General features: G+C 31.9%; 4 protein-coding genes across 5 annotated transcripts; 2 read left to right on the forward strand and 2 right to left on the reverse strand.

Moving 5' to 3' along the window:
- Positions 1–1024: 1024 nt before the first annotated feature.
- On the forward strand, positions 1025–5770 carry LOC114388390 (putative MO25-like protein At5g47540). 2 transcript variants are annotated; one of them, XM_028348850.1, is made up of 11 exons: positions 1025–1494; positions 2096–2257; positions 2460–2578; positions 2887–2961; positions 3297–3390; positions 3492–3551; positions 4205–4273; positions 4654–4752; positions 5051–5095; positions 5177–5279; positions 5374–5658. In XM_028348850.1, exons 1-11 carry the CDS (start codon positions 1375–1377, stop codon positions 5430–5432), a joined length of 1005 nt encoding a protein of 334 aa, XP_028204651.1. In that variant the 5' UTR covers positions 1025–1374; the 3' UTR covers positions 5433–5658. The 2 variants fall into 2 exon arrangements, with proteins under 2 accessions (XP_028204651.1, XP_028204650.1); XM_028348849.1 differs by having other exon boundaries at positions 1375–1494; positions 2093–2257; positions 5374–5770.
- Positions 5771–7237: 1467 nt separating this feature from the next.
- LOC114388732 (inositol-phosphate phosphatase-like) lies at positions 7238–12399 on the forward strand. Its single transcript, XM_028349380.1, has 12 exons — positions 7238–7396; positions 7499–7554; positions 7650–7700; positions 9100–9180; positions 9311–9414; positions 9512–9596; positions 10004–10058; positions 10161–10204; positions 11431–11499; positions 11582–11682; positions 11757–11813; positions 12108–12399. Exons 1-12 carry the CDS (start codon positions 7384–7386, stop codon positions 12202–12204), a joined length of 813 nt encoding a protein of 270 aa, XP_028205181.1. The 5' UTR covers positions 7238–7383; the 3' UTR covers positions 12205–12399.
- Positions 12400–13466: 1067 nt separating this feature from the next.
- LOC114388731 (cytochrome b561 and DOMON domain-containing protein At5g47530-like) lies at positions 13467–15713 on the reverse strand. Its single transcript, XM_028349379.1, has 3 exons — positions 14714–15713; positions 14239–14493; positions 13467–14144 (listed from the first exon to the last, which is right to left on the reverse strand). Exons 1-3 carry the CDS (start codon positions 15350–15352, stop codon positions 13818–13820), a joined length of 1221 nt encoding a protein of 406 aa, XP_028205180.1. The 5' UTR covers positions 15353–15713; the 3' UTR covers positions 13467–13817.
- Positions 15714–27286: 11573 nt separating this feature from the next.
- Positions 27287–27914, reverse strand: LOC114386966 (cytochrome b561 and DOMON domain-containing protein At5g47530-like). The gene has a single exon (XM_028347049.1). The coding sequence runs from the start codon at positions 27882–27884 to the stop codon at positions 27405–27407; it is 480 nt and encodes a 159-aa protein (XP_028202850.1). The 5' UTR covers positions 27885–27914; the 3' UTR covers positions 27287–27404.
- Positions 27915–27984: the final 70 nt, after the last annotated feature.

Genomic DNA, 27984 nt, shown 5'->3' on the forward strand with positions numbered 1-27984 from the left:
ATCTATCATAATTCACACATCACCATTCTTTTTCACAGATGGTTGCGGTATATGATTTATGATGGATATTGTCCATTTTTTTAAAAAAGTTGATGCATTTATTTAGTTATTAATAATTAATAATATATTGATAAATAAAATAGGTCATGGTTGAAAAAATCATTTTATAGGTACGAGTAGTGCTATTATATCTGATCACTACTTAAACCCGTTAATTCTATAGATAATTTTGAAATCAAATTTAAATTTATGATAATATAAATAAAAATCATAATTTAATTATTTTCTTATAGATAAATTGAGATGATATATTATCTGTTATGCACTATTAGATGAAATTTAAATTTATCATACTCTTGTATCTTATCTATCATATTTTAATCACCAAATTCATCCTTGATATCTTTACTCTCTTAATTAAATATTTTTAATATATTTTTTCTCTGTGCATGAACAAAAATTTATCTTTTAGTCATATCAAGCAACTCTCCGTTTATTTTTAACTATCTACCCATCTTCTTACTTCTAAATTGAATTTAATATTTTTTGTTACAAATGAAATAACTGTCATTAAAAACAACCTTACATTATAACTTAAATTATTTATAAATTATGAGTTTTTACTACGATATGATTTACATGTTAAAAAGTATTTGTTTACTATTCTCCTTTTATTTTTATTCGTATACCAATCTTTTTAATTCTAAATTAAATTTAATAATTAGCAAAAACTTATTAATACTTAAAAAAATCTGAGATTAGAACTTTAATTATTCATGATAAATCTAAAATATAATTAATAGATTAAAAATATTACTATAAATTTAAATATTTAATTATATAAAAATAATTATTTATCCTCTACAACCCACTACTTAAATTAAAATAATACTAGTAGTTAGTACTATTTAACACGAATGGATAATAACAGCGACAGAACCGTTGTTCCGTTAAAAAAACAAATTATTAGGTAAGAAATTTGCTGCTCCGTTACAGCAGTGGATTTTTTTTTTTTTTTTACAATTTAATTGGTTTATGTTTTTGCTAAATGGGAGTGTTTTTAGTTTTGCTGAAACTGGAGCGGTTAAATTAAAATTGGTAGACATGAATTATGAAAGCAGGGTTGTTTTTTCTGGTGTTAGTGTTAGCTCTATGTATCCATGCTTCCTCTGTGTGGATTTTCATTTTATCTTCTCCTCCTTAATTTTCCAACAAAATCTCAAACATAAATAAATTAAAAAATAACATTTTTATTTACAATTAATAAAGATATCGGGATTCATCTTGTTCTTATTTTGCCCCCTTTTTCTTCTGGTCTCCCGAATCAGAAACCCTAATCAGTGTTTGGGATTTCAGATAAAGAAATTTAAACAGATGAAGGGTCTCTTCAAGTCTAAGCCTCGCACTCCTGCAGATGTAGTGCGCCAGACCAGAGATCTTCTGCTCTTTGTTGATCGCAGCCCCGAAACCCGCGAAAGCAAACGTGAGGAGAAGGTTCATCTCGTTTCATTATCTTTGGATCTCAAATTTTAAATTTTTATGCTTTTGTTTTTATCTTCGTGAGTCTGATCTCAACTAACTCTCTGCAATTGTGTTTGCTCGCTGATAAATAAATAAAAATAAAGCTCTTTATTGGATTCCCAATGCTTAATAACATCATTACATCACCGTTGAGCGGAACCTTAGAGCCTTGATTGGTGAATCAGAATAATCTCTGTGCTGTTGATGATGTTCTTTTACTTGATGATTGCTACTGTATCTTATTAGTTCAGTTTAGCGCATAATATGATTAATCACTGTAGTAGGTGGTGATTTGTTTTACATATTTCAATTGTTGGTGGTTAATGCTCGCGTTTTGGTATTCCAATTTTTGTTCATTTGTTTGGCTTTGCGAGGCGGAGCTTAGTGGTAAGTATAATTGAGCTCGACATGCCATCATCAGGCATTATACGAGCAGTAGTGGGAATTTGTGTGAGCAAAAATGAACTGCTGGAATTATTTTGCTTGTTTTTTTTTATTGGATCTTGGCTTCTTGGGCCGGCAAAGTCACCCGCCCCGTTCTTATTTGATGTTCGTGTGGTCCATCTAACAGCAGATGTCCGAGCTATTTAAAAATATCAGGGAGCTAAAGTCAATCCTGTATGGAAATAGTGAATCTGAACCAGTCTCAGAAGCTTGTGCGCAGTTGACTCAGGAGTTCTTTAAGGAGGACACGTTGCGACTGCTTATCAAATGTCTTCCAAAATTGAATTTGGAGGTAGTAAAGAAATTTATGATAGACCTCTTGCAGTCAATAAATATGTTGTGCTTACCTGTTTGATTCTGTTAGATTCCCTCTGAAAGATGGTTATGCTTATTAAGAAATAAGAATCTGGGTGATCAGTGGAATCACATGTTTATTTTGATGCTGTACTGCGATTGTTTACTATTTGGTAACCTGGAGACTATGGGCTTTGCAGGCCAGAAAAGATGCCACTCAAGTTGTTGCAAATTTACAAAGGCAACAGGTTCAGTTTAAGTTGATTGCATCTGATTACCTGGAGAAAAATATGGATCTTATGGATATTTTGATAGTTGGGTAAGAAAACATTGGATGACACTTTTGATTTCTTGATTCTTCTTCTAGTAAGCTTTGCAATCAGTATGGTGGACTCTTCTTCTGCTTGATCAAATGAATAGAAATCAATTTTTTTACCAACCTTGAAAATTTAATATCTCCATCAATTAGACACGGCAATGTCATGTCCCTGATCACTGATTTTTGGTGATTTTTAAATTTAGTTTTGTCTTATGTATGTCTTGTTCATATCTTGTGATGCCCAATTACGCTTACCCTTATAGGCTCTAATTCTAGTGTGCAAATGACTAACAACTGTTGCCTTTCAGCTATGAAAACCAAGATATGGCTTTACACTATGGTGCGATGCTGAGGGAGTGCATAAGACACCAGATTGTTGCAAAGTAAGGAAAAAGAATGTGATAATTCATTGTGTTGTGTGTTATCAAGCTCAAAGCTATTAATGGTAGATGACTGCTAGAAACTATCAGGGTTGTAATCTCTGTTAGAATAGTATTGCATTTTCTAGTCATATGCTGGCACTTTTGGTTCCTATACTTTTCATTTTAAGTGCACTTCTAGATTCTTGCCAAATGTGGATGGTGCTGTGTAGCTGTGTAGGAAGCTCGTATAAAGAACTGAACACTAGAATTAGAAAAGGGAAAATGGCCTAGGTCTTATAATTTTTTTCCCCATCATAACTATTGTGTTGCTGTAATTCTTCATGGTTTTGTATCAGATATGTGCTGAACTCACCTCGTATGAAGAAGTTTTTTGACTATATCCAACTTCCAAATTTTGACATTGCTGCAGATGCTGCAGCAACCTTTAAGGTGGGTTTTCTGTGAAAGAAGTCGTGATCACAGTTTCCATATTTTGTGCCATGCACTTTTTTGCAGCAGAGTCAATGGTATATGGTGTTGTGTTGTTTCAGGAGCTCTTGACAAGACATAAATCTACTGTAGCTGAATTCCTATCCAAGAATTATGAATGGGTAGGTTCCCTTTCAACCCCAGTTTAAAGTAGCATTTTAATTTTAATTTATACACTTGTATACCGCCTTTTTCTTTTCCTAACATTCTATTGGTAAATAACATGCATGGATGAAATATTTGATTGATAAAGGTTCTCGTATAAGGGTTTATAGTTTGGTGCTAATATGGGCATGGCATAAATTTTGATTTTAGAATTAAAGAGTTTTGATGGGCAATGCTTTTGGTATAAATTATAATCTGACAAACAATTTTAGAACCTCTAGTTCTGACTACTATTCTAATTTTTATTCTTTTCATTCATATGGCATGGTCCTAGTAGATCTATATTTTTTGTTTCTCTGCTTCTAAACATTGACTTCTGTACAGATTAAAATACACACTTCTGGAAAATTATTCTGCATGCATGGTGGATGAACACATTTTCTATCAAATAGCCATATTTGTTTTTGTGGTTATTAACTTGCGTATTTTTCTATATGATTGCTAACCAGACAAGCATGTTCCTTCACTATATTTAGTGATTTTTTTTTTAAATACTACATTTTTTAAGATTTGTTTTAACATTATATTAATGTTTTATTTGTACCTGGTTTATTTAAGTAGTTACATGTCAATTTTTATCAACTGCTAACGTCGTTGTTGCTGCTTTCAGTTTTTTGCAGAATATAACACTAAGCTGTTGGAATCTTCCAATTATATTACAAGGCGCCAAGCTGTCAAGGTTCTATATAATTTTTTTGGTCTATCCATATAAATTCTACTTTGACCTCAACTATAACTTGCTAATTTGTAAGAACATTGAATGGAGTAAGCGGCTGATGTTTGGGAATTAGAAATTTCCCTGTTGAAAACTTAAATTTGGGTTTGAGAAACCTTCTCTTGTTTGTGTATACATTTGCAGTTCATTTGACCTATGAATGTTCCTGAAAAATTAAAAAAAATCACATCTAGTCAACAGTTACATTGCTAGTGGATTTCCTTTGTTTTTCCCCCCAAGAATTTTGGATTTTTGGTTTTTGCAGTCTACTGTTTAATTAATGTTAGTTTCATGTTGAATAGATGCATATATGATTGCTGAGTTGATTTCTTTCTCTTTCACAGTTGTTGGGAGATATGTTACTTGATCGTTCAAATTCAGCTGTAATGACACGATATGTGAGCTCAAGAGACAACTTGAGGATTTTAATGAATCTTCTTAGAGTATGTCTTATTACTTACCTTCTTGCCTTGCTTGTGTGCTGCCTGTCTTCCAATCCTTATGTATCCTTGTTATATTTTTCCTATCTTCGATTATTTTGCTGTTTTTAGCTAGTGCAAGTGCATCAGTTCCATCAAAATATATAGCCCTTCACCCCGCTGCTATTGTTGCAGTTTTTCTAAGCATCAATATTAGAATACTGAACACTAATGTTCAAATTGAGCTTCTGAGAGAAAATTAAGAAATTGGGTATGTGTTTAAAGTTGAATTTAATGGGTTGGTGTTGATTTCTTTCTGCAGGAGTCAAGCAAGAGCATACAGATTGAAGCATTTCATGTTTTCAAGGTACTATAATAATATTATAGCACACATTTGGAAGTGACTGGTCTTAATCATGCGTTTATTGATGATTTCTTGTCATAACAGCTATTTGCTGCCAACCAACATAAGCCAGCTGATATCGTCAGTATATTTGTTGCGAACAAAAGTAAGATGCTGAGACTATTGGAAGACTTCAAAATTGATAAAGGTAAGTGATGTCATCTCTGGATAGTTTAGTTGCTTTTTATGGTATCAATTATCAGTTTCTCATTCATGATCACATGTGTGTTGTGATTGTGCAGAGGATGAACAATTTGAAGCCGACAAAGCTCAAGTGATGAGGGAAATTGAAGCTCTTTAAACAAGGGAACAACGACGCACCTGAACTGCAAATTGTGTTAAGTGGCAAGTTGCAATGTGGCATTTCACTTTAGCGAATTGTGTATTGTAATAGTTCTGTTAGTCTTTATCACGATATGAGACCATCCGTTTCATACAGACTTCAATGCTTCCTTTCTGTAATTTTATAACCGTCCTTTAAAATTGTAGATAAATAATTGCTTAAATGAGCTACATTATTAGTGTCTTTGTAGGTGTTAGTAATAAGGTCTTCCAAGCTGCCGTGTAAATTATTAATTGTGCAAGGTCATGCAATAATCTGACAATCACATTTGTTTAACTAAACTGTTACTCATGGGTGATGGCGTTATGCTGCTTGGTTGGGATATAATCTAGTATTTTGTGGAGAAGATGGTAAGGAAGTACTGTTTCTAACACATTCTATCCTGTTAGTTAAAATTTATTAAAAACTATTGAGAGAGAAAAATTTGATAAGATGTGCAACTTGCAAGTTTTTGTGATTTTTATTAAATTATGATCGGTGAAAGTATATTAAATCATCATTTAAATTAATTTAAGATAATTTTTTGAAAAAATAATAAATTTATCATACAATATACATTATGGGTTGTGATTAAATTGGATGTCTCAGCAAAGGTTTTTATACTGTCAAGTGAACTACTCCTTTTCTCTTTTATCCTGGGAAATTAATTTTCAGCCAAAGATCTGTTGGGAAATTGCTCATAGGATGAGATTGTACTAGCAAGGCTTCATTATTTCCAAAACTAGTTGAAAGTTTTGGAAGTTTGCACTCTCCACAGGCCTTGTTGATTTGCGTCCATGACTTTGTTTCCTTGACGCTGGTCGATTTCAAATACCATAATTTCCAACCTAAGTTCCCAAAAATGGAAATCATAATTGCATTTCTTCTTGGAAGGATGAAGAACTAGCAGTCAATCAAGTATATACATGTCCTTTTTCTCTATTTTGCAATAATACTAAGAGTGGGGCTTTTCTTCATTTGTGGTTGAGACTTGAGAGGAGGCTTTTACGAACCAATAAAAGAGAATCATAAGATGGGGGGCCATCCCCCACTTTCTCAGTTATATATGTTCGGTACCTATGTGAACATGACTACGGAACCTAGAACTTGGAAAAGTGTATGGTGCGGAATGAAAACAACGCATCAGCATAATCTAGAGCATATTCCATATGTCTTCAGAATTATTTAAAAATTAAAATTCATTTTTTTATCAATAAATATTAATTATTAATGATTAATTTTTAATCAATGGAGGATGTTTGAACTCATAATCTCTCTTTTCTACTTTCTTCATTGACAAATGCTAACCAGTTTCTCAAGATTATTTGATCAAGAAACTCAAAATATAAATATTTTTATGAAGAGAAAAAAAAATACACTATTCATAGTATAATTTATATAATAAATATTTTTTCGTTTTAGTTTCTTAATCAATATTTAAAGGGATTAGTTAACAAATTCCTTCTTGATTTATTGCTAAGTGAGTAGAGATTCTTTCCATTTAACAGAAGTCTCCATTTTCGTTTTAGTATAAAAGATCATGATATAAATGCATTTAAAAGAACTTAATTACAATTTGTTGAGAGTTATTTTATAAACACTTGCATAAGTTTTTGAGAGAAGTTAAAAAAAAAACTCTAATACGTGAATAAGTTGCTTTCAACTTTTGAAAAATTGCTTGCTTGGATGAAAATAATCCCATTCTATTTTTTTCAATTATATATAATAGTTATTTATATAAGAACTTATTTAATAGCGAATTTAGTTGTTTTTCCAAAATGTAGCTATATATAGCAGGTGTAGGAAATAGTGTACACTACGTGAAAAGGAAATCGCAAGAAGAAAGCAGAGCCTCTACTACATCATCACATTCACATTTCAGTACCTTCTCTTTCTCCCAGTCTCTCACACACAACAATTGAAGAAGAAAATGGTTGACAATGGTACCTCCTACTATCTTTCTCTCCTTTTACTTTATGATGTGGGATCTCGTAGCCGTACCTAATTATTGATTATGAACTTCACTCACTCAAATTGAACTGTAGATTCGCTCTCGGAATTCCTCGCATCTGCGGTCGACGCGGCTCAGAAAGCTGGCGAGGTAACTTCATTTTCATTCTACGCCTCTCCATTTTTCGATTTCGTTCCTTTTCTGATTCTCTTGTAATTGTATTTTGTTGATTTCCATTTTTCCAGATTATTCGAAAAGGCTTCTACCAGACCAAAAATGTGGAACACAAAGGACAGGTTTGTTTCATTTTTCTTCCTCGCCTTCAGGTCGATTTCACTAGTGCATACTTCAAACTTATGTTGTGGTGTCAGCTTGTGTACGAGTATTTGTGTTAAATTAAACTTTTGGTGATGAATGAAGTTCTCAAATCAGTTTTCAAATTGGTATACATAAGGGTTAGTTTATGTTTTATCATTGCATTGTAATAGATCACATCATATGAAGTTAAAACCACTTTCAGATGATTCAGTCTGTACCTAAAACCTTATAATTTTAATTAATGTTTTAAAATTGCGTTACAGTTGCAATTTGTGGTTTTGTGACGATTCTTAATATCGCGAAAAATGCAGCTGGTGGGGCCACACTTGCAGCTGCAATGTGATTGCAGAGACCTCAAAAACCTTTACATTGTGGCTGCAATTGTGGTTTGCAACCGTTTTTTAAACCTTGATTTCAATATAGTATTAATATTAAATTTAAAACGGTGCCACCTTTTTGGACTTGTCTTGTGGTATAGTTTGCTTTAATTGGGAGCCAATCTACTTTTCAAAGATTTATCGTATTTTGTTTGTGTTTTTCTTCTTTCTGTATTGAAATGACAGAACTTCATTGTTTTTTTTCTCTGTGTCTTTATACTGTAGTGTACTGAGCACATTACAAACTTTAAAATTTAAGTGTATCATGTTTGATTTTAAACGAGGTAGTACAAGCTTTCAAGAGACAATACTTTAGACAATCCTTATATGATTCTTTCATCGAAGACTTCAGACTATCGCTGATTATTATGGACATCATCTGATTCTGTACTCTAGGCAATTTTGTTAAGGAAAGGTAGTTATCAAAACTTTTAGGGCTTATGAACATGAAATGCCCTTGGTTCCAACACGTATGAAGAACCAAATAAGTTCTAGCCGAGAAGTACTCAACTCATCTATACATATCATGCTTATCACAATCCCAGGTGTATTCACCTAGTAGTAATCTCAAACTAGGGGTCATGCTTCGCCCTGGATCAATTCAATTAATGTCTTCCCCCCTCCCTCCAGTCTCCAACACACTTCGCATGCTTCATCTATTCTGTGTTTCCTAGTATTTATTGCTGCTTGCATTCATTATTCAAGGTCCCACGGTCTCCTACACTCTGTTTTTTGTTTTTGCTGTTATATCTCTATTTTGTTGTTGTGTCCTGTGCATGTGCTCCATGATCCGAAAGGGTGAAAAATGAGTCATGCAAATAAAAAGAAAGAGGTTGTTATCATGCGAAGCCACTATGTAAAGAGGATGTTATTACATGAAGCCACTGTGAAAGTGTACCCTTACATAGTCTTTGTCTATTTTGAAGTTCATTTTGACTGTTATGCATTGAATTATATCTCTTTTGCTTACCGTATTTTAATGTTTTTATGTGATGAACAGGTTGATTTGGTCACAGAAACTGATAAAGCATGTGAAGAACTCATATTTAATCATCTGAAACAGCTTTATCCCACTCACAAGGTCAATTCATATCTCCTTTAAACTGAACAACCATACATATAATCATTAATCAAGTTTAAGATGAGTGGCTATTTTTTCTCTTTTTTGCCAGTATATATTTCCTTAAGTTCATTTAAATTGGTGTTCTTAGTTCATTGGGGAAGAGACCACAGCTGCCTATGGCACTACAGAACTTACGGATGAACCCACATGGATAGTTGATCCCCTGGATGGAACTACTAACTTTGTGCATGGGTAATCATCAATTCTGATTTTTAAGTTGACTGTGGATTAGTTATACACTAATATTTTCATGTTGGTTGACTATAATTCTACTATTTGTACTTTGTAGGTTCCCCTTTGTTTGTGTCTCCATTGGTCTCACAATTGGAAAAACTCCTACAATTGGTGTTGTATACAATCCAATAATTAATGAGGTGACAAATCTTCCCTCTTACTGATGCTTTATAAGTGATTGACTACAAAACAATTAAAATTTCCATAAGTTAGAAACATGCAAAGTTTTATACAATGTTAAAATTCTGTATGTAGTATTTTTTGTTTGTGGTTCTGGAACACTGAAAATGTAGAAACAGGACAAAATTGAATTTTATGGGCAAATTTTAATCAATTGTTCTTTTGTCTTCTTTTATCATCATTCTTTTTTGTATCCTTGATGTGATAAAAGACTTGTTGGAGACTAGACTTTGAAGTGATTTATTTAGGCATGACACTCTAATTTATGTGTAAATTAGCCTTAATAGTATGACACTTTGTAGTATTTTTAATTTATTTTCCTCTGTTGCTTAGTATAGAAATTAAAATCTGGGATTGCTGTATGTAGCTTTTTACTGGAATCCATGGAAAAGGTGCCTTTTTGAATGGGAATCCCATAAAAGGTGTGTCATCTGTTCTTTATGTTTTGATTGATTGTTGTTAATTTAAATGTTATGCTTATTGCATTAAAAAAAATGTTATGCTTATGCCTTGAAATTTCACAGTATCGTCACAAACTGAACTAATCAGCTCTCTTCTTGCAACTGAGGTAAGTCAAACCTGTTATAGTTTACTATGTGAAATCTATTTTTTTTCCATATATTTTTTGCATCATTGAAGTGCATTTCACTCCCTGTCCTTACTGTGCATTTGTGTTGATAACACATGGAACTGATAAATATAGTTTGCTGCAAAATATCAATGGGTGGAATGGCCTTCTAAGTAAGAATGCTTCTTTCAGTTAATCAAGTTGGCTACGTATAAACCCTGTGAATAGTAATATTGTTTATGTCCTGTATTTGGTTGGTCTAACACCCAATTCGACTTATATATGGCATGACTTTCTATTAAGTAGATGATTCCTATTGCAACGAAATAGTCTTGTTCAACACAATTTGCATCAGACTAACTTTTTAGATCTGTAGTTGTTTAACATTTTAAATCTCAGTAGCTAGTGTGTAATCTTTTTATTATGACACTGTGCATAAGTCATGGCCATTACTGCTGAACCCATTTAAATCATGATACTCACTTTTCCCCTTATGGTACCTTTTTATGATTCCACTTTATATACTGCTAGTAACCCCTCTGAAGTGTCTCTATTTTCATAAAAACTATTCTAAAAAAATGTGTATCAAATTATCCGTATGTCTGTAATTTGCCTGATTGAATTTAAAATTTTTACTCACTCCTCCACATCTAGATGTTTTTTAAAATGATTTGAAATCATGTCAGGGCAGGCAAATTATATTAGAGCCTTACATTTTGATTCCTATATGCCACCCAAATCTTCCAAGTTTTAAGCTTATTCCCTATGTATGCATATCATAACCTTTGTAATCAGTTGAGTGTTGTTTGCGTTCTTGAAAGCAACAACTTCTAAACTTTTTGTTTTAATCAGGCTATAACTCTGAGTTGTTGAACAAATAATAAGAATCTAATTTTGGAAGTGAAATTTGCATTTTATATGAGTATATTTTAGTCTTAGGAAACTGCAAACATCCCAAAATATCAATGTGATCATCTAGCAGATTGTAACTTGTGCTTACTAAGTCTGCTTTAGGTTGTATCCCCACTGAACGTGCATGTGTTTTTTACCTGCATTATTGTGCTTAATTACCTACAAATCTGGTCCTTTTGGTCAGTAAGGTTATCTTATACCAACTTAACTAGGAAGTCCCAGATTATTTGGTCAGATCCACATAACTATTTTGCCTTTTGAAACAAGACAAATTTGAAATTCATTAAGTGTTTTTTCCCCTTCTGAAAGAGCAGGCTGGAACAAAACGTGACAAAGAAACAGTAGATGCCTCTACCGATAGGATTAAAAGCTTACTTTTCAAGGTAAAGCTGGGACTTACCATGGAATCTATTGGACTAAGTTGATGTTGCTGATTCTGCCATAACCATACCTTTTCTATGTCAGGTGAGATCTCTTCGAATGAGTGGCTCCTGTGCTCTGAATCTGTGTGGAATTGCATGTGGAAGGCTGGATGTATTCTTTGAACTTGGCTTTGGTGGTCCTTGGTATGAATATCTCCTTCTACATTAATGTTGGGTAATGCGATAATGTGATTCACAAGGCCTCTTTCTTTTTCCAGGGATGTAGCAGGTGGTGCTGTCATTGTTAGAGAAGCTGGAGGTGTTGTATTTGATCCGTAAGTAACTTTGCTTAGATATCCTTATTCTTCACGAAGGGACTAAGTATTTAGTTCTAGATAGTCTCCGCACAGTTAGGTACATAGTCCATTTGGCTCTTCGCATGTTGCATCTTCATCTTGTGGACAGTTATGTAGACATTGTTGGATGGACATGCATTGTGATATATTTTATTATTTTATGCACCGTTGACAGGACTTACTAGCACTTTATAAAGCTATAACACAAAGTTGCATAGATATGTTGGAAAGATTTCGTGCTTATGTCAACGTCTGATGTTTCACTTGCTTCAGGTCCGGTGCAGATTTTGACATAACATCTCAGCGAGTAGCAGCTTCAAACCCTTTCTTAAAGGATGCACTTGTTGATACTCTGCGCCAAATGGTGTGAGAAATTTACTATTAATCAATGGCAAGAACTTATCATATAAGCCATCTTTGTTAGTTCGTTTAGCTTTTGCTCAAATAATTTTTTAGATTCTCAGTTTTAAGTAAAAGTTGCATGATAAAAATGTTTTAGAATTTTTAACTTCTTCTGTGGATTCAGAGTATTCAATAATAAATCACTTTAAATCCTTTCAAACAAGTACAATTCCTTTTATATTACATTGCTAAAATATCAGTATATTAAGAATGTTAAAACACGCTCTTTTGATATTTTTTTCATCATCGGTGATTGGGTAGAGAATGCTCCCATTAAATAAAAGGGTTGAGTACAGTTATTTAGCAAGGCCTACAATTTTTTTATCATCTAATAATAGAATAAGTAATGATATTTTCACTGAAAATTTTCATAACTTTTTTTTAGCAATTCATTTTTTTCTTCTATCCCTTTTTATCACATTATTTATTTTATTTCACATTTCTCTTTGGTTTCTATCTCTTTTTCTCTCTGTAGAAAGTATTGCAGAAAAAAATTAGTGAGAATAGCGCTACTCTGATAGAATTTGATGGTAATGTGATTGTTTGAGCATATATACTCTAATTCTGATTGATTGTCTCACGTGTTAACGATGCAACTCGCTTTAAATTAATTCCATTCACATGGGGTATGAGAGGTTTCCCGTAAACTTTCGTCATGGATTATGCTGGGATTCTTTTGACATTTTCTCGTGACTTTTCTTTTTAATCTAATTTACTGTGATACCGCTATGGCCTTGTGCCTTTGTCTCTTGGCACGGTGTTAACAAAGTTTGGCCGAAATACGAGAAGACATGCAACTAGCAACTCATTGCTAATTAAAATAAGATGGCGTGCGCTCCCGCTTGTGGGTTTGGTTTTCAAACTCTCAGAAAAAGGGGAACACGGTGTATTAAATATAGAAAATGATTGATGCGGAATAGTGTAAAGTCAGGTACGAAGAGAATGGTCCAAATGTCCAAATAGAGGAAGGAATATGACAAACAGGGAAGCATAATGCATCCATCCCTTCGGTTTGATAAATTCAAACGATTCCCAAGAGGTTTGGTCAATGATGCTCACCAAAATATGTCATGTACAGACTGTATTCTTTATAGCCTTTATGCTATTCGCAGCTTCACTTTTGAAATCCAATATGCAGAAATAAATTTGATTCGATACAAAGTTTTTGGAAGAACTTTACCAAATTGTACATGCAATAAAATCCACTAGGTTGTTGCCCCCAGCCGAAAGGAACAAAGAAGAATCGAATACCTTCATCTAATCCAGAGAGATAACATAACAAGCCAAGATATTTGAAACTGGAAGGTATGGAGAAAGAGTAAGATAAACGTAAACAATAAATACAAATATGAAGAAAATCAATACAAGGTATCCTCCGGAAACCATGCCCCAGGAACTCACTGTCTATCCTATGAAAGAATTTTATATCAAAACCAGACTCTAAGCTACCGGGAGTGTCCTAAATACACTCCATATAAGTGAACAAATATACAAACAGAAAATGTTATAAGTTTTAACAACCAAACTCATATAAGTAGAATTCCGAAGCAAAAAATCCAGTATCTCTGAGGCCACTTTCCCTTACACCTGCTGTCCCCTAGAATCATACCCATTTGTTCCATTGACGCCATGTGCTGTCTTGTTCTCTGAGTTCCTCCTCTTCAACACAACGATCCATGTGTAGGCCTCCAAAAGCACAGCAATGCCACCCAAAGCTGCAATGATGCCAATGTAAGCATGCTTCCAGTCATTGTAGCGATCCCCTACAGAAGTCTCCAATGCATCAAACCCTTTAAAGACGTTGATGATGCTGATGATTATGGTGGAGTATCCAACGGCGTAGTGGTAAATGTTCCAGTAGATTCTGATTTTGTGGTCTTTGTTGGGCCTCAAGAGCAGAGCAAAAACCTGTATTCAACAAAATAGATAGTTTCTGTGAGTCCCATAACATTCCAGAGGCTTAAGAAACAAACAAATCAAGAACATCTCCTAAGTCATATACCTGAAGGGTTCCAAGGCAGAAGAGGGTGATCCCGAGTGCTCTATGGGTGTTATACTTAATACCAACCGAGTCACTTCCGAGTTTGAGACCAGTTCCCCACCCAGCAACACCAACTATGTAGGCAGAGGTTTGGCATGTAACATGAAGGTAAAACCAAGCAGGGTCTGCAGATTTGAACACCTTCAAATACCTTGCTATTATGGCACCAACGGGCATCAAAATCCCCCAGCTCAGTGCATTCAGGACTCCATGGACCTGAACAAATCAACATACACTCTTCAATCAATCTCCCTAAAAAAGAAGAAAACGAATTTCCAAACATCCCTTATGGTTTGATGCCAAGGAAACCATGCAGGGAGATATAAGGTGGATTGGATGGTTAAGGGGGAAGGGAAAGGTGGTGGGTTCAATCCCCTCTCTAACAAAACCAACATTTGTCGAAAAAAAAAAAGCAAGTAGAATAACAGGTACTTACATTTCTTCTTCTCCTAAGTGAATTCCCACTTCCTGCTTGACTGGAGCCAGAAAGAAGATCCAAGCTTTCCTTGGATTGGGTGTTAGAAGAAGTCATAGCATGCATTGCAGGGGTACCAGAAGACACAGGACCATCGTTCCAAAGGTGGACCAAAGTGGTGGTACCACTGGGAAGAGTGAGGGTAGCATAGATGGTGACCTCAGTGTTCTGATGGGTAGCCGTCAATCCTGAGTGATTATAAGAGATGGCTCCCTCTGCCAGTGTGGTTCCGGGATTTTGGATGGAAGAAGTATATGCATTTGGGGCACCGCTAGATGGTATGATAGCCACCAGTGCTTGTGCTCCCGTCATAGCTGAATTGAGGTTGTTGCTGGGATTGATAGCCCATGCAACCCACTTGTCTGTTCCAGAGATTCCTGTGTGTCTGAATGCTATGTCCAACTTCCCTGTGCTCTGGTTAAAGTTCCAGTGGAGGTACGAGGATAGGTGAGGAAGATCACGGCATGAGGAGAAAACCTTGTTTTCGGTGAAGGCCTGGCCCCTGCATGCTGTCTGTGCCGAGGTTGTCAGAAGGAGAGAGCTCAACACAGATATGGCCAACACAAGCCTCACCACAACCAACTTTCTAACCATCTTCATGTTGCTACAGTTACAAACAACTACAACAAAGAACAACACCTTTTGGTGGTTCTTGATTCTCTTCCTTGATCCTGAAAAGGGTACTTGGCAATTTTGAGAAACTCTCTGTTGGGAGATCTAAATCTGATGGTAAGTGGCTCAATTGATTATTTTGTTGTTTGTTTGTTTCGCTTCTCTTCCTGCTTCTAGCAAAAAACAAGTTTAATGAACTGGAGCAGGTTGTGGGAGAGAAAGAGGGATGAGAGGGGTTATTATAGGGGTGGGTGGGTTTAGGTAGTTGAGTGGTTGATGTCCAAGATGACTAAAGTCTGAGAGAAGAAAAACAAAAAAACAAACAGTAAGGGTTAAATCTTAAATTAAAACACCGCAAAATCTAGATGCTCTAATTAATTCATGTAAAAGTATGAATTTATTTTACATTATGATATTCATTAGGATGTTACTGACCACTTTCGTAAGGAAATTAATTAAAAAATTAAAAAAATATATTTATTATATAAATGATAAGAAAACGTAATTTTTCATCTTTTAACAAAAATATTTCTTGTCTTTAAAACACTTATTAATATTTATTTATTTTTTATTCCTTTGTATCAATTAAAATTAAAAAAAGGTATAATTTTTTTATTGACATAGAAACACCTCTTAAAATATCAATTATAAACGGCGCGTTATGTCTCACCACTGGTCCACCCTCCCTATGAGAGGAAGTTTCCATTACGTGTGCCATGAACAAGCAATTTGATTTGTTCCAAAAAATAAATTGGAATTACGACTTGTGATTGTGAAACGCCCATCCCCCTTTCACACCTGTCTCTTTGTGCAACTCAAGGCTTCACAAGCACATTTGTTTTTTGTTTTTTTTTTCAAATATAAATTTGCAAACCTGATTTTTATGGTTGAAGTGAAGGATCAGAAATAATATTGTTGGCCGGTTTAACCAAACGGTGCCATTTGTACTGTCTAGCAACCTCTTTCTTTCATCCGTTTTGGCTTGCTTGCGTTGTAATATCGTCAGTCCCACACCAACGGGGTTGAGCGTATTTTTTACCCCATGACATAGACATACGGTGCGGTAGTGGTATTTAATTATGTATACTCCATTAGATACCAATATTTACTTAACCTTTTAAGCATTATGCAATCTCATGTTTCCCATCAAAAGTTGGCTTCAAGGTTAATATATATTATTTTTCGATGAAAATGTTAATATAACTTAGAATTCGAATTCACAAGCATCAATTCATTATGTCGACGTATACAAAAAAAAATTGTGTGTATTTATATTCTCAAAACACGATTTTGAAGTTTCAACTATCGGATAATATTAAATTTTATGAATTTAAGACTGATTTTATGATATTTTGCATGTAAGGTTTGAAAATTTATCGATATAGCGAGTGTTTGGTTTAACATTACATTAAAAGTAATACACCTCCATTTTCCACCTTCAAGTAAAAATAACTTTGTATAACTTGTGTTTCTTTCATGTTTTTGATGCACGGTATAGGATGTTAGACCGGGAATCAAACATGCAGATATTTGTTATATATAATTCCATAGTACGGAATGAATTAAGCACATTTATGTTAAATTAACTAGAGAAATTCTTTTAAGCTAACTTAAAAAAGAAAACTACAAATTTATAATTATTCCAAAACGAATAATCATAGACTTCCAATTTAAGTTTCTGAATACTTTTTATAAGCCTTAACGGGGCAAAGAGAAGACTTCTTAACCGGTACATCGTTACCATGTGGCTGGAAATAAATTTAGCACTGATGATTGAATAATTAAGGGATCTTCATCAAAGCATATTGAGTTAACAAACATATTTGTTAAGTGCAATAAAATGTCGTAGTCAACGTTAGAAGATTCTTAATTTTTGTTTCTTTTGAGTGTTCTATTTTTTTCCCCATAGTCTTTCATTGAGCAATATATAGATTATGACACAGGGCATTAGCATTCTCCGCAAGTTTGGGTGGGAGTCAACTTGGAGAAGGTGTTTAGTTATGAGTAATTTATTTCAACTATTGTGGCTGCCTCATTTGAGTTAGTCAGCGAAGCTAGAATTGGCACTCACATGGAAATTGGAAGACGCGTCACAAGTCAAGAAACGCAAGCGGAACTAAGCTAATGCAACCAATTCCATACACCTAAGACTGGGACTCAGTTTTTGATCATTAGCATTAGTTAGCATTAACATGTGCTTTAGCTAACAACCAACGAATCAATACCCTTTAATGCGGTGGAAGAGGAATTTTGTCCAGATTAGGTCATCTCCATATTAGAGGAATAATGGTGCATTTTTTCATGCCTTTCCAATAAACAAACAATAAAAAGTGATATTTTTTTCTTAAAATAAATCAACGAGTAAGCTTTTAGACTGTTTGATTGAGCAAAAGTGTACTTGTTTGAAATGTTTTTATAATGTTATTTTTAGAATCTATAGTATTCAGAAAATCATTTTGGATTTTGATCTAAAATAGAACGAGCAAGGGTTACATTTTTCTAACGCTTTTTTATTTTCATATTCATAATATTTGAATCCAAAATATTACTTTTATATATAGAATAATATTACTCTCAAGGGGAGTATTGAGTTTACATGAAGTTTAGAAAAAATATTTGTTTTGAAAGCTACCATAACTAGCTACTATATTTCCTTTGAGAGCCCATGTGTTTGGCGGCTTGATTTTAAATGATTTAGATTTTATAAATTTATTTTGATTAAAAATAAGTTTGAAGTAATTTATGTTTAAATCATTTATATTTTTTTAAGCAAAAGATTCAATTATATAAAAGAAAACTAGCTTAAGGACAAGATGTGCCAAAAGCATGTAATAGTGTAAATATTTTGATTAAAAAGTAATATTGGCATATTAAATAATTAAGAGTAATAAACACATGCACATGTAAAACTTATTAATTCTTTCACTTTTATAGTTACTGAGTTGATGGATTAAGTATGAAATTATTTTAATTTTAAACAAATGAATTTAAATCCTAAATATGTTTCTCATATAAGTGACCTTAAACTAAGAAATTATTTCCCTTCTATTCAATCTCATTCAAGTCACTTTAAAAAGCTACCGAAGTGATTTAAAGTGATAAAACACTGCTTGAACTTTGAAGTATACATTCCGCGTAGATTTCCACTCTGAGTAGTCTTCCACAATGTGTAACTTCGAGTCAATCAATATTTTTTAAATCTCAGATATTATAAATTGAATCGGCTTGGTTGGTACATAGGTGTTGGGAATACTTTAAATTTTCCACAACTTTTTCTTTACACCTACATTCTTTTTTTTTTATGCCTATCCTTAACTTTTGTTATTTAATTAGTTTCTATTCGGAGGTAATTATATAATTATGATATATGGGAATTCTTAAGAACGGAATAATAGTACATAAATTAAAAAGAATATAAAAAGTTAAATTAATTTATTTCTTATGTTCGATTTTGTTATTTAATTTTTGGAATTTAATTTAATTTTCTAATTTTTAAAATTGATTTAATTTGATCATATCATCTAAATTAGATAAATAATATTAAGAAATCACATTTTATGATTACTCAAAATTATTTAGTGATGGTTTTAGATTGCTACTACCATATGATCAAATTTAGATTATATGATCAATCTAATTAATATAGACACATGATCAAATTGAGCAGACTTTAAAAATTAGAGAACTAAATTAAACATGTTCCTATGACTAAATCTTATTTAAGATTTATTGGACCTAATCCAAGAACATTCAATTGAGATCAAATGTAACTTATTTTCTGGGCTCTGTTTTTGAGGTTCTTATAGACACGATCTTCTCCTAAGCTTTGTATTGATCGCATTTGCCTTTAATTTTCAATTAATCATTATTATGAGTGTTTTATAATGACTTTTGGACAACTATTCCAATTTCAAATGAGGTTATAAGAATGATTTATGGTTACTAGGAAGGAATTGGGTGGAAACCAATGAATAAAGATTAGACTACGTGAGAGAAGTCTTGGGTGAGTCAATGAATAATCATTAAGGTACATAATCTTCCAATTTTGAGTGTCTAAATACAACAAGGATTGAAATCATGGATTGATTGATGGATAATAAAAATAAAAATAACGTTAAATAAATTTTAAAAATCAAAATGAATAAAAAAATAAAAAACTAAATAAATGTAAAAAATAAATTAGAGAATCAATAAATTAATCTAATCTATAAAAAATGAGGTAGAGAATGAAAGAGACAAAAAAACGTTTTTTCACCAACGGAAAGTTAAACGGCACCGCACAGTACACCGGCGTGTGGGGGAGGAGGAGCACCGCGTCAAAGGGTTTCAGATTTCATAATGGGACCCACAGAGGGCGCCCCGCGTTATACGTTGCCACTTTTTTTCCATTCTGGCGATCGTTCCGTACGCCGGTCTTCTCTCTTTATTCAAACCACAAATAAAAAATTCACCGCTGAAAATACTACTACTATGGAAGATTGTATTTAAATAATAAACAAAAAAAGATATAACATGGAAAGAGAGAAAATGATGTAATAAAAAAAATAAAGAAAAAAATAATATTTTCAAAATTTATATAGAAAATACAATATATTTAACATTTATAACGTTTTTTAGATTTTCATTGTTAATTTTATTTATGTAAATTTTCATTGTTTATTTATGTTCTTTTAATTTGTATTCATGAAAATTAAATTATTCTTATCAAATAAATAATTTTTACTTTTGAAAAAGATGGTTCTCATAATTTAAATCATTGATTGTGTTGATCATTAAAGAAGTAATTTAATATAATCAAACAATATAAAACCAAAATCTACTCAGAATATTACAGATAATTGTACTGTATTTTAAATTAAACTTAAATTAATATAATATGGTTCTAAAAGCAAATTGTATTTTTTTTCTTCTAAAATGAATAACAATTGAATTTCTATTTTCTGAATTCTACCAAACTTTCATTTCCGCTTATGACATTTTAATGTGACGTATGCAATAATTCCTAAACTAAGAAAAGACAATGAGAAACTACTTCGTTAGTTCTGCATGTAAGTGTTTTGAGTGTTATGTCTAACGAGAACAAACTTAAAAAGTCTATTGACTGACTTCTCTCATTTTGTACTTTTTAGAATATTTGTTAGAAAAATAATAAATAGGTTCTGAATTAAATTATATATATTGCTCCCACTTGAACTCTGTTGACATAATTAGACTCATCATGTTTGAAGTATTATTTACTTCTTTTTTTTCACCAATATATCAAAATTATTAGGGAGAGGTTGTTTCATGGATTATTTATTTTTTAAAAGAAATACGAGATTGAAAAAAATTATTCTCATGTTTATTATGAAGTAATAAAATAATTATTATAAAATATATCACATTTTTCTAAATACTCAAGAATAACATTCTCATATCATATTTTTAAGAAAAATGTTCTCAAAATTAAAAAAATAATCCTTGAAGCAAACTTCCATGTGTATTTTTTGTTTTGATTTAATTATTAATTTGGTTCCTTTATTTATTTGAAATATTCAATAAAATTCCTCTATTTTTAAAAACTTTTAGGTTCTTTGTTTTTTAAAATGCTTCAAGATGATCCTTTATTTTTTAAAAAAATCCTCGATGTGATTCTTTCCATCTAATTGAGATAGCAATATTAAGTTGCAAATTCCGGCAAAAAAGGACTACATTAAGATATTTAAAAAAAATAAAAGATGAAATTAAATCAAATTAAATAATAAAGAACTGCATTGAAGTATTTTTTAAAAATTATAAAGGTGCTGATTATAAGTTTTAGAAATCAAATGACCTAATTAAACATTCTAAATAAATAAAGAGACTTAAATTAATAATTAACTCGGTTGTTGTTTTTTCCTTCTTTTTTTTAGTAACTCTGGGTACGTATATGGCAATGTATTCCACATTTTTGTCGTGTTATTAACATTTTCCTTACTTGTTTAACAGAAGTTACAAAATATGAAACGAGCAATTTGGAGTACATTGATTAGTTATCACTCATTTTGAAACCTTTGGTTGAGTTACTGACTTTTTCCAGACAAGTTTAGCATAAGTCCGGAAAAGCTGAAACGAGTAATTTGGAGTATATTGATTAATTAACACTAAACTATGGAATTATAATAGTATTTTATAGTTAAAACATCTGTTTAACAAGTCAATTTGTAGCACGCGATTCTTGTTTAATGTCACTATTGGTTTGCTTGCTTTCTATCTACTTTGCCTACGCTTACATCCCTCTTTAGGTAACAGCTGAAGCAAGTTATTACGCCTTATATATAGTTCCAGTCATAGATGATGTGTGTCACTGCCTAGGTGAAAAAATCAGAGCCATACATAAATATATATTAAGTATGCAGATCCAATGGTTCAGACTACAGATTATGAACCCAGTACAAGTTGAGCATGTTATATTGTAACATTTGTTTTCACTGTTTTGTACGAGTTTGGTTTTTGGTTGAGAAAGAAACTACATTCATGCCATTTCTTTCTTTGTGTTTGCATGCTAATTAGAATATGTGTAAAAATAAATATCAAATTTTATTTGCTTCGTCAATCAAGTTCGATTCTACACCTTAGTTTTTAATTTAAAGAAAGTATTGAAAAATAGCTTCTCTCTTTGTTTATTATGGTTTTTTTATTGACAAATGTTATTAGATCAGTAACTTCTCCCTCTCTCTCTTCCTCTTCCCCTAATAAGTTGCTCAACTTTATATCTCCTTAGCTTCTCTCTGATATTTCTTTCTTCCGTGTCATTTTTATCAGTTATCACCTTCCCTCAATGGTTTTCCAGAGTAGAAAAGCCCCCCAACTCCAACGTTAATGGGTCAATCTTTTTTTTTTTATCAGTTATCACTTATCACCCTCGGAACTTATCTACGTTGCCAACTTGCCATGTGCAACAATGACAGGCTAAATATCATAGCAAGAAAACACACTCGTCAAAGTTCACGAGTTCTGCAATTTTAATTATTCATCTATTAAAAAACGTTAATTATTTTTTTTTTCGCTTCATGTTTATTTTTAATATTTCTACCAAGTAAAATGATAAAATATTAATAAAGGAAGAGAATAATAAAGTTTAATACATTCATACTTTCAAAAAATTTAAAATGCTTATAATTAATTATTTTAATTATTGTATAAAGGCTAAATGATTTACTGACTATTTTCAAGAGTAACGATTGGTGAATACCTTACCACTTCAAACATGTGTGTGTCAGTGTGTAAAAGAATAATAAAGTTTAATATATATATTCACACTTCTTAAAAAATAAAAATGCTTATAATTAATTAGTTTAGTTATTGTATAAAGGTTAATATGTGTGTGTAAGAGAATACAAAAGTTTAATATATCCAAACTTTTAAAAATAAAATTTCTTATAATTAATGCAAAATCTATTTTTTTTTATAGTAATTCATGTTGGAAATACATCAAAATTTTCTATTTTGAATTGTGTGTGTGTGAATTCATTATATACCATCCATAATAGACGTAAATAGGATCCCATATGACTCATGTAATATGTCACGATACATAACTTTATGTGAACGTAATTATAAGACTATTAATTTGTGACAGAAACTTTTATAATACTATTAAAAGCTTTCAAAAGCAATCGCGCATGCTGATCTTACCGTTGAAGGAAAAAGGAGTCTACATTCAAATTATTAATTCAATTAATACGTGATAGAGTCAAAATAAATTTTGTCAACCAAGTTTACTAATTGGAAACCAAATATATATAGAGTAGTTGAATAGTCTTCTCAATTTAATATCGATCGTTTAGCATGTATTGATCAACTATGTGTTCTTCATCACATGTAAATTCACTAAATTGACGTGTGTTATATATATGTGAAGGAAAGAAAAATATTAATTAGTGACAACCTCGTTGTTATATATAATTTTATTTATATTATTTCAAAATACGTAGCATTTTAGTTTTCAATATAAAATATTGAACCTTTTATTCTAATTATACTAAAAAAGAAACATAATGGTTTTTGTGTATTTTGTGCATCAATTTTTCAGCAACCAATTAATATATAATTTAGTAAAATTGTTATAGTCATTATGTTATTTTTTTTTTTTTTAAAGAAAAACTTGAAGGTCGGCTTATTTTATATTTTAAAATGGAGGAAGTAATATATATACTATTGAATTCTTCCGTTTATAATCTTACGTTTTTTATTTTAGATATGTGAATCCAATTCATGGTTGAGAACGTAATGGTCAGACTTTCAAAATTCCAAAGCCGTGCATTTTCATCGTATAGGTACAGACAAAGAAAAATAATGGAAGAAAGAGCCTTATTAATTAATAAAATGTTTGAAGTCATTTGTGGAAGTCATATTGGAAACCTATTGTATTTGAAGTTAACAAAAGAGGTGGTAATTGGTAAAATTGAATGGACCGTAATCCGTAATGTTGTGTAGATCATTTTCCTTATTTGAATTAATGATAAAAGATTGTAATAACATGCCTTTAATTTGAGAAGAAAAAAAACGTGCCATTAATTTTGACATTATTTTTTTATCATTATTAGTTTATTATTTCATGTGTATATTACTAAATAATCTATACAAGTTCGTTCGCTGTTTAACTGAATTATATTTACATAAAAGTCATTCAATAAAAATGGGTTGCAAATACTAAATAGTATATTAAACGTATATTGATACTAATTCTTGTGTTGACAACTGCCATTAATGTAACAAGTCGACAAAGGTCCGAAATTAAGAAATTAAGAGTTGGAGGTGCAATTGAGAACTGCATCACAAGTATGCTTGTGCAAATTCCTACTCCGATTTAAGTTTTACTTTAATTTCGTAGTTGACTTGTGCGTATATCGGATTCACCTTTCCTTAATTAGGGGACATGCATCCGATGAAATTGGGTATGTTGGACTCACCTGACTTTAGAAACCCAACAAAAATAAAGGAGTAGGAATGTTTTGTACTTATACTCTAGAAAGCTACATATATACTGCATGCATGTTCTTCTTATATGTTTCTAGCTAATTATATTCACATCATTGTATGATTTGATGGAAGAAGCCGCAAGCTACATATATATATATATATATATATATATATATATATAGCTTATTCAAGGAGTACCGTATTTCATTATTAATCAAAAAAATATTATTAATGTGTGAACATTTAAGCTTAATCGTAGTATTTGTCATGCCCTTAAACCCTTTTTCATTTTTTTTTACAACTGAATAAAAAGAGACGTTTAAAAAAGTTAGAAGAACCGCACCAGGACCTACGTAAGCATGCTTGATGAGGAAGGTATAAAAAGCTCCGAAATAGTTGCATTAATTTGAATATTAAGCCCTGAATTCGTCACCGCTTGGTTGATATATGAAGACTTTTGTTTTATATGAACGATTTTTTCTTCGTTCCCAGCACACCCCCATTGATCTGAGTGACGTGTTGCTTGGGAGATTGACATGTGTTATGACCTATTGAAAAATATTTAGCGTAAGAAATTTGCAAGAAATAAAAATAATAATAAAAAAAGATCCGAGATGATTTTAATGCTTGAAGCTTGATTAGAAGTTACGAGTAGTAAATTTGGCGGAGTCGTTGGTGGAGATATCTCAGTCAAGTCACAAGTTTTCAAGATAATTGTCCATTAACGTTTCTTTTCTTTATAATATTTAATTAAAAAATATAATATTACTTCATAAGGTAGGTGGCTGAAAGTCTTCAGAAAATAACCTTGACCCCCTCAAGCTTCAAACAAGATCTTTTGTTGATGGGCATGGTCTTGGAACCAAGGTTCGTGTAACATCTCCATCAGTATCCATTTTTAACTTTTAAACTCAATCTCTGAAGTTTAAGATCCGGGACAAATGCTTTTAACTTGAAGCCTTCTCAAGAATGCATTCTTCTTTTTTATTGGCAAATAAAATAATATTTATGTTTTGTTTACTAGTTCTCTCTCACACCCGTACAAAACAATATATATAGATATTAATTTGCGAGTATCGAATCGTTTGTTAGACCCAGTTACGGGCTTTGGGCTAGGTTGACCAGTTAAGCAGTGCATGCCTGCGACAAATGGTTTGATCTTATGAACTAGCTTTAATTTATATAGATATTAATTTCTATTTGAAGGTGAAGGTTTTACAGAACAAAATAGCGTGGAAAGAAAGAGAGATTAACAAAATAAGGACGGTGGGATACTAGGTCATGCACAAGAGAGATTAACAAAACGTAGGAAATTATTCAAAAGAAAAATTATTGCTGGAAACCTCACTGTGAAATGTTGTTAGAGATCAAAATAATGCTTCGCATGGATATTGGGCTTAATATAGCCTTTCTTGCTTCTCATGTCCCATATAATGCATTTCCCCGCTAATAATATTTTTCCTTTCAATCTCGACAATTTTTGTGGTCATGTCCCTTTTAATTATAGTTAATATGCCTGGGGTAAAAATAATTTCATTACCCTAACATCAAACATATTATATATTTTTTCTTATCTTCTACTTGCTTTTTATCTTCTTTTTTTTATATATACAATCTAAAATATATATCCTAAAAAACTAAATTTGTATTTAAAAAATATTTTTCGGGTTAAAAAGCACCTTTATGTTGAGAATATCCGAAAACTATTTTATTGGTAATAATAATTCAGATAGCCCAAGTGATCAGCCCACAATGTTGGGTTTTGTTCAGCCAAATTTCTATTCTATTGGCCCATTTTGTAAATACAAAGTGGCTACATATAATTTTTTGAGGGCATTATTATTGGCCCCCTACATTTTACTATTAACCCTCTATTTAAAAATATATGAAAGGTTTAATTATCCATTGTTTTAAATTTATCCTTTTTAGGCCCTATGGTTAATAAATAGATTTTTTAGTCCTTGAAATTTACATATTTTAATTCCAAAAAGGTCCTTGTTGTTAATTTTTTTTAACTAACGAAGTTAAAAAAAATTTAATAGTAAAGACATTTTGAGAATTAAAATTTAAATTTCAGGGATTAAAAAATTCAATTATTAAATTTTAGAACTAAAAAAATCAACTTACTAAATATAGGAACTAAAAAGAATAAGTTTAAAAATTATATCAACTATTCCTAAACTTCAACCCCCTTCCGTTTAAACTTTTAACGTCCCCAGCCCGGCCCATCCCCTCTCCCTTTCTCACTATAGTTGTCAAGCTCTCTGTTCTCTCTCTTTTGTTGCTTACTCGCCCATTAGGGTTTTTTTTTTGGTTTCCTGATTTAACGGAAACTAATTTATGTTGTTACAGTTTCAGAAACACAACAGAAACTTATTTTTTGTTGTGCTATTAGTAAGTTAATCAGTTTAAGTTTATTAAATACTTAATTACATTTATTTATTTAACTGAAACTAAATATTATTAAACTTAAAGTTGAGGCCAATTATTTTAAATAAGTTAATTTCAAACTTTACAAGTAAATTATACCTTACGCCCCCATGGGAGATCTGTTTAACGATTCAACACATTTAACACATTTTAAATCTTAGATCTTGTCTCATGCACTTCTCGTCATGTGTTAAAATTAATACATTGACTTCTATACTCTTAATTATTTTCTCTATGCATCCATCAAAATGACATTTAAATATAATAATAAGTTGTTATATATAAAATATATTTGTATGGTTTATGATTATTTTTTTATTCTTATAGAAGAGTTAAAATATATTTGTATATAATTTTTCTCATAGTTAGTTTTCTCTATGCATCTATCAAAATGACATTTAAATATAATAATAAGTTGTTATATATAAAATATATTTGTATAGTTTATGATTATTTTTTTATTCTTATAGAAGAGTTAAACATAATGCTAGAAGTTTACAACAACTCACGCAGTGCTCACTCAATCGAATTAAACTTCCTTCATTAATTCATGATTATTATGTACTCGGAAATTGATAATAGATACATATACCAAAATTAGACAAGATGTAAGATTCCCTTGGCTTGGATGTTAGAAGTAGCTAGTTGATGGGCTTGAGGGATAGAACTAGAGAGAGGACCATCTTGCCAAAGGTGAACAACTTTGGTGCAGGATAGCATAGATAGTGATCTCATTGTTTTGACGGGTAGCCGCCAAGCCTGAGTGAGGATACGAGATGTTCCCTTCTTCCAAATGAGTTGAGTAATTGGTTGTGGAAGTAGTATATGCCCTTGGAGCACCACCAGAGCCTGCATGTGCTCCAACCATAGCTGTTTTGAGGTTGTTGTTGGGATTGATAGCCCATGCGACCCACCTTTCTGGTGCAGTGATTCCAGCATGTGTGAATGTCATGTCCAACTTCCCTGTGGCTTGATCATAGGTCCAGTAGAGATATGAGGATGACTGAGGAAGATCACGACATTTGGCGAACACCTTGTTGTCATTGAAGGTCTTGTTCTTGCATGCTTGTGCTGAGGATTTCAAAATGACAGTGCTCAACATATAGATGACCAACACAAGCCTCATCACCAACAACTTTCCAACCATGTTGCTATCTAACTTATTGTATCGTTGTTGTTTCTCTCCAATCTGCTTCTATATAACAAATCCAACCTTCTCAAAATTGAATAAACTAGTTGTGAGAGAA

This window comes from Glycine soja, chromosome 15 (genome assembly GCF_004193775.1).
Source record: "Glycine soja cultivar W05 chromosome 15, ASM419377v2, whole genome shotgun sequence".
NCBI classification, from domain to species: domain Eukaryota; kingdom Viridiplantae; phylum Streptophyta; class Magnoliopsida; order Fabales; family Fabaceae; genus Glycine; species Glycine soja.